The sequence below is a fragment of the Poromitra crassiceps genome, assembly GCF_964638095.1.
Source record: "Poromitra crassiceps genome assembly, chromosome: 12".
Classification (NCBI taxonomy): Eukaryota; Metazoa; Chordata; class Actinopteri; order Beryciformes; family Melamphaidae; genus Poromitra; species Poromitra crassiceps.
In genome coordinates, this window is record NC_139632.1 from 21558566 (window position 1) to 21568418 (window position 9853).

Below are 9853 nucleotides of genomic sequence, written 5' to 3' on the forward strand. Positions count from 1 at the left end.
ACTTTATCCAATCAGGAGGAAAGGGGATTGAGTCAACACGGTTCTAATTCCCAAGTAGTCAAATACTGATGCTTTGGATTGATGTTCTGGACCGGATCACCAACCCAAAGTGTCAGTAGGCCTATTTGACTGCTTGAGAATCAGAACCATGTTGACTCAATCCTTCTTCCAGAATCGCTTACAGCACCATGTTACTCAATATAATGAGTTCTTCCATGTTCCCCTCTCTTCCAGTGTGACAACATGACTCTGTCCAGTACCCCGACTCTTCGCAGAGGGAGCACTCCTCTGCCAATTAAGCACCAGCTCAGACGAGAGGAAGCTGTCCATGATGATTGTGATTGGACATTAGGGGCGGCTGGACCGCCTCCTCCGCCAATCAGCTTCAGCCCGGCGGTGGAGGACTCTGTGCCCGGGGCGGAGGGCCGGCGTGACGGGCCGTTACGCATCGCCCTGCTGGGGCAAAACGGGGTGGGCAAGTCCTCTCTGGCCATTACCCTCGCCGGGGATATGGACAGGACTGCTTCTGTGGATTTCTGAGGGTACAAAGCTGTGTGTGTGTGTGCGCATGTGCGTGCGTGCTTGTGTGTGTGTGTGTGTGTGTGTGTGTGTGTGTGTGTGTGTGTGTGTGTGTGTGTGTGCGTGTGTGTGTGTGTGTGTGTGTGTGTGTTAGGGATGCATCGATTTATCGGCTGTACATCGGTATTCCCCGATATTCACCTTGTTGACTGCCATCGGCCTATCGGCAAATAAGATGATAACATTCACCAATGGCAGTGGCCGATTGATCTGTTGTGAATAGGTAGTTGTATAGCAGGCTAAAAAGGCTTTTTGAAACAGTTATTTTTCACACACAAAATATTTGTCATGTGAAAGAAGGTCATTAAAGTTGTTTCATAAATCTATATTGAATTTGTGCTCATTCAAATATAGTGTGACGAAGGTCTGAAAAACTTTAAAACAGTTCAGTTAGTAAATAGAAAAAAGGGAGCTTCTTGATGCTTATAAAGAATTTAATTAATAAAGAAGTAATGTACAGGTATACTAAAAAGTTAATACACAATACATCTTCATAGGACAAGGGCACAAGTGCTATTATATTGGCCTGCTGAGCTATCTTGTCGCCACTTTTTGACTTTTCCAAACAGTTCAGTTATAAATAACAAAAACAAAATAAACAAACAAACAAAACATTGATATCGGCTATCGGCCAAATTATTTAAAAAATCTGCCCAGAATGTCACAATCGGTGCATCCCTAGTTTGTGTTTGAGTGTAACAAGGTAACATGTCATAATGCAGAGCAGTATTACAGTGTTGCAGTGAAGAGACTGTCCCTTTGGCAGTGCACAGCAGGTAAATACAGTGTTTCAGTGAAGAGACTGTCCCTTTGGCAGTGCACAGCAGGTAAATACAGTGTTTCAGTGAAGAGACTGTCCCATTGGCAGTGCACAGCAGGTAAATACAGTGTTGCAGTGAAGAAACTGTCCCTTTGGCAGTGCACAGCAGGTAAATACAGTGTTTCAGTGAAGAGACTGTCCCATTGGCAGTGCACAGCAGGTAAATACAGTGTTGCAGTGAAGAAACTGTCCCTTTGGCAGTGCACAGCAGGTAAATACAGTGTTGCAGTGAAGAAACTGTCCCTTTGGCAGTGCACAGCAGGTAAATACAGTGTTGCAGTGAAGAAACTGTCCCTTTGGCAGTGCATGGCAGGTAAATACAGTGTTGCACCGAAGAAACTGTCCCTTTGGCAGTGCACAGCAGGTAAATACAGTGTTGCAGTGAAGAAACTGTCCCTTTGGCAGTGCACAGCAGGTAAATACAGTGTTTCAGTGAAGAGACTGTCCCATTGGCAGTGCACAGCAGGTAAATACAGTGTTGCAGTGAAGAAACTGTCCCTTTGGCAGTGCACAGCAGGTAAATACAGTGTTGCAGTGAAGAAACTGTCCCTTTGGCAGTGCACAGCAGGTAAATACAGTGTTGCAGTGAAGAGACTGTCCCTTTGGCAGTGCATGGCAGGTAAATACAGTGTTGCACCGAAGAAACTGTCCCTTTGGCAGTGCACAGCAGGTAAATACAGTGTTGCAGTGAAGAAACTGTCCCTTTGGCAGTGCATGGCAGGTAAATACAGTGTTGCACCGAAGAAACTGTCCCTTTGGCAGTGCACAGCAGGTAAATACAGTGTTGCAGTGAAGAAACTGTCCCTTTGGCAGTGCACAGCAGGTAAATACAGTGTTGCAGTGAAGAGACTGTTCCTTTGGCAGTGCACAGCAGGTAAATACAGTGTTGCAGTGAAGAAACTGTCCCTTTGGCAGTGCACAGCAGGTAAATACAGTGTTGCAGTGAAGAAACTGTCCCTTTGGCAGTGCACAGCAGGTAAATACAGTGTTGCAGTGAAGAAACTGTCCCTTTGGCAGTGCACAGCAGGTAAATACAGTGTTGCAGTGAAGAAACTGTTCCTTTGGCAGTGCACAGCAGGTAAATACAGTGTTGCAGTGAAGAGATCTGTCCCTTTGGCAGTGCACAGCAGGTAAATACAGTGTTGCAGTGAAGAAACTGTTCCTTTGGCAGTGCACAGCAGGTAGATACAGTGTTGCAGTGAAGAGATCTGTCCCTTTGGCAGTGCACAGCAGGTAAATACAGTGTTGCAGTGAAGAGACTGTCCCATTGGCAGTGCACAGCAGGTAAATACAGTGTTGCAGTGAAGAAACTGTCCCTTTGGCAGTGCATGGCAGGTAAATACATCACAGCACCCATCTCTCATGTGAGAGTTAACGCCTGCTCTCCCTGCCCCCTAGGCGAGGGCTATGTTCGCACAGTCACCGTGGATGAGGAGGAGAGCGTCATCATTATCTATGACAACTGGAGACAGGTGAGCCCAACAACACCTCAGCACCTCAGTCCCCAAACTGCCTGCTCCCTCATTAGACCACTGAGCCCTTTATCCGCATATATAAGCACTGCTGCCTCGACACCCAGCTACACTACTTTAGTCATTTGGCATGGCACCTGCCTGTTTGTTCATCTCGTTTAGTCACAGTGTTGCTGGTCTATCTATTACTGCAGACACGCTGGGGAAATAGTAGCAGGGTTTCTGCCTGAGTGCAGGGAGTTATTTGTTTGTGAACAGTAATTGATTGATATGAAAATCTGCAAACAAGGAACACAGATAATACAGTAGCCTACAGCAGTGGTTCTCAAATGGGGGTCCGCGGACCCCCAGGGGTCCGTGGCACTTTGACAGGGGGTCCGAGAAAAGTTTTCAGGTAAAAAAAAAAAAAAAGTAAAAAAAAAGAAAAAAAAAAAAAAAAGGGGGTTTTTTATTTTAAAAAAAATGATACATGTTACTTATTCCTTCTCAAACTACTTCCTACATGGTGCTAGTCTATCAAAAATATATTGGCTGTCATTGATTGTGTTGCATAGTGGTTTTCTGTACTGTTGACAAATTGTGATATTGTAAGTCGCTTTGGACAAAACAAAAGCGTCTGCTAAATGACGTAATGTAAATGTAATGTAATAAAAAAATTATTAAAAAAATTGTGCAAAATCTTCATAGTTCAACGAAAATAGTTTATGCTTTAAATCTAAAATAGTTCATGGATTACATTCTAATAACAAACCTATCAAATTAAAAGTCAAGCACGTTACCGTGGAAACAATTAAGCTTAGCCCAAAATCACAAATCAGAATGAGGGGGTCCCCAGTATATTTTCTATCTTGTAAGGGGTCCTTGGCTGAAAAACATTTGAGAACCTCTGGCCTACAGGGAGAAGATGAAGGGAGGAAACTGATTCAAATGAAAGGGGTGAAAAACAAAATGGATAAAAAAGGATAAATACTGTGTATAGTATATATTGTAAATGCATAGATATTACATATTCATAGTTTATTTCTTGTGCAAATGGCATTTGTTCAAAAATGTGACAACAGATGAGAATTTAACTGTTTTGGCTGCAGAAAGCTCGTTATCAGGTTGTTTTCAACACATTTCCCTCATATCCCTTGGGCTCAGTTCAGAGGCATGCGCATGTGTGTGTACATGTGTGTGTACCTGTGTGTGTGTGTGTGTGTGTGTGTGTGTGTGTGTGTGTGTGTGTGTGTGTGCGTGTGCGTGTGCGTGTGCGTGTGCGTGTGCGTGTGGATGTGTCTGTGTGTGGATGTGAGAGAGAGCGCCCACAGAGCAGATGTGCCAAATGAAGGCATTACAGTATCACATTATTTATGTTTGTGATTGAAGAGGATGTTGGGAAACACCGCATACACCGCAACACCTCTTGACACAATCTGTCTTTTTGCTGTACGCATTTGTGTGTGTTAACTGTTTCTATGATAATGAGTTCTCGTTGCTTTGAGAGAGGTTGTAATGGTTGCCTTACAAGGAATGTGCTCATATTCTCAGAGTATCATGCTCCCTCTCTATCATGAGGCTTTGGTCTGTGCTCAGTTTGCCATCTCGATTCAATTCAAATTGAATGAAAGGCCCGGAGGTAGCACTCCCTTTAGACTGGCTGAAGGATCCAGACAGTCAAGGATATGTACGCTGTGAGGAGCGTCTGTGTGTGCTATTTGGAGAGGATGGTAGCTGAGGTGAATTGTAGTCGCTATGCACAGGAGTAATTTGAAACCACAGGACATTTTAGATAGAGCAATTGTCTACCGCTACACCAGGCTGCTCTTCCATGTTTATATTGCAAGGCTTTGACAACTTTATGAGAACATCGGAAAGCAACCCCGGCCAAATGATCATGAGTTTGTCTGGAAGTTTTTTTTTTTTTTTTTACGACCATGGCGCGTTTACCGTCCGAAATGAAAGTGACTTGTCCATCACCCTCCATGCTTCCCAGCAACACTGAAGTATGATGATGTGAACACACAAACCTTTCTGACCTATATGCGTGTGTTCCATGGTAACGCAGCCCACTACAATGACAGCAGAACCCCAAAAGGCTTAGACATTGCTTTTCTTTTTCTTTTCTTTTTTCAATATTTCAAATGTTGTGTACAAACATCCATGTGGGACAGAGATTAGAACATGAGGTCTTGTTTGCTATCAGCGATCGTCAGACACGGTTAGGCAGGTACAGCTCATCACACAAGCGTTTCACCATTGATGCCTAATGTAAGAGAGAGAAGAAGAAGAAAAACCTACCGTAATCAGTGTCAATTTCCTGTGAGTAGCAGCCCGCGGTTTCCTCCAGTATTCTTCCTCGTATGTCTTTGTAGACAAAGGCTACAAGGCATCTTTTCCATGACTCGACAATGATTGACAAGACCTGTAAAAAGGTCCACAGTAGGGGGGTTTCTCTGAAGCCAACATTTAGTGACAGCTTTTCTACATGTAGCCAAGAGAACTTTCAGGAGGTAGGCAGGCATCACTTTTACATAAGCCTTCAGACATAAGTCCAAGGCACAGAGAGGGGGAAAAGACACATCCTAGACATTATACCTCCCAACATCTTCCCGGAAAGAGTGAATACGTGGACACAGTATGTGTGCAATATGTGTGCATGGTCCACTTGCAGTGATCCAAACTCCCTCCGGCAAAGGTGCAGGGATGCAGTAAATTTGGATCTCTGCTTTGACGTTATAAGAAGCGAATCAGGCTCTTCAGCATTAGTCACAGAGCACTGGGTTTCCCAAGCCTGTAACCACACCTCTTCAGGTGTTTCCACCCTCATGTCTTTTTCCCAACACTGTCTGACATAGTCAGTTGAATTGTTGTTGATTGAGATGATAGTGTACATTTGGGCTATAGCCCTTTTGTTATTTACACCCTTATAAGACTATGAACATCTTAATATTATTATTTTTTTGGGGGGGGAGCAGTCCTTCAAACAAAAAGAAGAAGAAAAAAGTGACAAACATGTAAAAAAAAAAATCCTGTCTATTGAGTTCAAATAATTGGTATAGGTTCAGAAAACTATCAATTCCTAATTTATTGTAATTCTACAGAGTGCAATGTTGGGTCCATTGCCTGTATCTGTGATCATACAATGCTGTTGTGAGGTGTGGATTGTAGATTGTCCAACCCAATACCATGAAGCTGGACTCACTTAACCACCACTAGCCATAGACCAACACGTACGTTCTGTCATTGAAATATTTATTTCACCCCGTCGATACAACAGAACAGACTGAATTGGTGTATCCATCAAGGAAACATAATGTTTTTCCATGTAGCTTCATAGGTTGGATTACACCAAAGTACTAGTGATTTCAGGGTTGAGTATTTTGCTCGAGGTCTCTTTTTGTTCCATATGAATCTAGAAATGTGTTTATCCCATTCCCTAGAGACTGGTTTTCTTATGCACAAAGCCAACTATCAGAGCTGATCTTCCTCTCCCCACATCCTTTCCAGTGGGAGATGTTGCATCATGTGGCTGTGATTCTCTCTCCTTCCCTCAGGACCTGTCGGCTCTGCAGTGTGAGGTGTGTGTTCTGGTGTTTTCAGTGACAGACAGACGCAGTTTCCACCGCACCGCTCAACTCCGACTTCTCTTGAGGGAGAATCAGCCCCAAACTCCCATCGTCCTTGTGGGCAACAAGAGTGACCTGGTCCGCTCACGCGAGGTCACCTATCAAGGTAAGATGATGCTGTATTGTTGAGGCCTTCACTCCTCTATTGTCCTCTTTTCTTATGCCTTTGCCGGCAATAGCCAACGGATACGTATGTCAGGAACACCTGAGGGAATTTCTTCATATTTGACACAAACGTCCACCTGGACTCAAGGACTGATTTGATTTTTGGTGGTCAAAGATCAAGGTTACTGTGACCTCACAAAAGACGTTTTTGGCCTTAACTCAATAATCCATTAGGCTAATTATGACAAAAGTTCACACAAATGTCAATAGGATAAAATGATAAAGTGATGACATTTTAGATCTAAAAGTTCAAAGGTCAACTTCACTGTGACATCATAATGTTTTGATTACCACTGTAGCTGAGAAAACGGTCTTGGATCATTCTACAAAAAGGGTGGAAGTGTTCTCACCTACATTTGTACACACCAAAATTATTTAAGTTGACTTAATAATCACATTAATTATATTGTTTTGGTCCCCATTGTATGACCCCACCTCTTCACTCGCTCTTCCTGGATGACAACCAGGGCAGGGGTCCTCCTGTTCCTCTGGTAGTCCACCACAAGCTGATTGGTTTTGCTGCTATTGAGCTTCAGGTGATTGTCGTTGCACCATGTGATGAGGAGCTCTATCAGTCCTCTGTACTTGTCTGTGAAAATAGTCTCTAAGTGAAGACAACATGTTTCTCACTGGAAATTATTCACTGGAATCATACATTTCAATAGAGTGATAAATTCCATTTCGTTTTAATACCCTTTATTATTATTCCTTCAAAGTCTTCACTACATATATTTTATAAGTCTGGTCAACCTGTCCTGCAACGTGACTTGTTGGCGCAGGCATACAACCACAAGGCAGTTATTTCTAGTTTCTTGATGCTTTCCACCATTGTTGTGCTCCTGTCATCAGTGGGTGTTGACATTTTCAGCTGTGTATCTCCGTAGGGAACCTTGCTGTTGGGTGAAATATAAATATGGGAGAATGTAAATGGCAGAGTGTTTCAGCTCCACCACAGTGTGGGAGTTTGAAAGCAGGAACAATTATAGTTGAAAGCAGGAAAGCCACATTCACTGTGAGGGCACTCCATCATGTCCATATTCATCCAGTTTGACCAATACACAGAATCTGGTGTAAGCATCTATTGTGCTATTCAATCAGGATGAGCACCTACATAGAAAAGACCACATGCAAAGTACTTTCCCCTCCAAAATTAAAGCAGATTTGAAGCCTGTTTACACAGCAAAACATGTACTACTAGACCTTTGGCTAGAGGCGCTCTCTCAAGTCTAACTGGAGTGAATATCTTCACTTTGGTGAGGTCTTTTTTGGAGATCAAAATGATACTAATTTGCTTCACGTTCTCCTAGCAAACACAAACCCCTCACCTCTCCTGTTTTCACCACTTTCTCATTCGTCCCCCCCCCCCCCCCCCCCCCTCTGATATGTTCTCATTGGCTAACCATGACTTGTCTTTGTGCTACAGAGCACACCTGAGAATTTGTAGATCATCTTTCCATGTCTGTTAATGATGGTTAATATATTAAACCTTAACTGCTTACTCTTAAAAAATATCTAACCATATCGGAGATTGTGCAATCTCTAGTTGTCAAATGAGGTTTTAATTAGAGCTAATTACTGTAAGAGAATTGATCTGCCTCTAGCCATTTTTCACCCTTTTGTTTCACCCCCTTCATGGCTTACTTTAACTTGTCTTAGCGTTGCACACTGGGGCCTGTGTGTGTGTGTGTGTGTGTGTGTGTGTGTGTGTGTGTGTGTGTGTGTGTGTGTGTGTGTGTGCGCGCGTGCGTGCGTGCGTGCATGCGTGCGTGCGTGTGTGTGTGTGTGTGTGTCGGGGGGGGGGGGGGGGATTATACTGTATGTGTTTCTATAATCATATCCAATATAATAACTGTTAAGATCCAGAGCAGAGCATGCCCAAAGCTTTTGGTGACCATAAACAAAGTACTGTTTGTGAACCAGAAACACTCCAACCATATCCACAAAATGACTCCAGTCCCATCATAATAATAATTCCATGTGGCCCTTCTTAGCGGCTGTATAATGTTAATGCCACGGGCTGGCTCTGATCCAGAGAAACCTTAATATTTCTGAGGTCGAACGGAGGTGAGCTTTGCTGCATCACGGCAATAAAAGAGAGACAAAATGAGCTTCACCCTTTTACTCATAAAGATGCACTTGACACCACTGCAGTCCCGAACTCTAACTGTAAATAATGTTGAGCCCTGAAAGCTGCCTTCATGCATTGCTGGTGTCTTTCTTCCTCTCCTTTCCTATTCTTTTCACTCATCTTGTCCCTTCCTCTCTGCTCTCTTCGCTCAGAGGCCATGTCCAGTGCTGCGCTGTATGACTGCCTGTATCTGGAGATCTCTGCCTCTCTGGACCACCGGACCCCAGAGCTGCTGGAGTGTGCGGTGAGGCTAGCAAGGGGCCAGGCACCGTGGCCCCCAGGAGCCAGCAGCGAGGACATGAGCGGAGGAGGGCAGCGCGAAAGCATAACCTCCCGTGCCAAACGCTTCCTGTCCAGCCTGGTGCCCCGCTACCCTCGAGAAAGAGAGCGAGAGGCGGGCAAGTTCCTCAGGCAGAAGTCCCGGTCTTGCCACGATCTCGGGGCGCTGTGATCGAGGACGAGGAGCTTAATGGCTAGGCCGTTAACAGAGATAGCCAGGTGTAATGTACAGTGGTTCCCAACCTTGGGGTCGCGACGCCACGTGGGGTCACCTGGAATTCAAATGGGGTCGCCTGAATTTTATTTTTTATTTATTTTACACCACACACAATTTTAAACTACCGAAGAGGATTAGGGTCACATTTGAAAAATGTATTTGAGTTCTGAGTTTAAGTCAGGATTCTGAGTTTAATGTCAGAATTCTGGGGGGGAAGGGAAGTCAAAGTTCTGAGGCGGGGGGAGTCAGAAGACTTCTGAGATTAAAGTCAGAATTCTGAGTTTAGTGTCAAAATTCAAAAAAAGTCAGAAGTCAAAAGGAAGCTGCAAAACTGATAATGCAAAGGCTTCCATCAATCACCATTGTGTTAACTCAGTCGGTGATAGATATAGTGACTTAACAGATATTTATTGACATGAAAATCTTTGAGATTATCACTTTAAAGTCAGAATTCTGAGTTTAATTTAAAAATTCTGAGATTAAAATCAGAATTCTCAGATTGAAGTAAGAATTCTGAGAAAAAAAGTCAGAATTCTGAGTTTAATGAGATTAAAGTTAGAATTCTGAGTTTAATGTCGGAATTCT

The 9853-nt window shown here is 43.6% G+C and overlaps 1 protein-coding gene across 1 annotated transcript in view; it reads left to right on the plus strand.

Moving 5' to 3' along the window:
- The window catches only part of LOC310785950 (GTP-binding protein REM 2-like), a gene marked incomplete at both ends in the record, with an annotated part of 10094 nt that extends 871 nt beyond the window's left edge, over nucleotides 1-9223 (plus strand). The window contains 5 exon segments of the mRNA XM_083647131.1: nucleotides 235-534; nucleotides 536-542; nucleotides 2798-2871; nucleotides 6408-6585; nucleotides 8925-9223. Of these exon segments, the coding sequence (XP_083503257.1) occupies nucleotides 235-534; nucleotides 536-542; nucleotides 2798-2871; nucleotides 6408-6585; nucleotides 8925-9223 (858 nt within the window).
- Nucleotides 9224-9853: the final 630 nt, after the last annotated feature.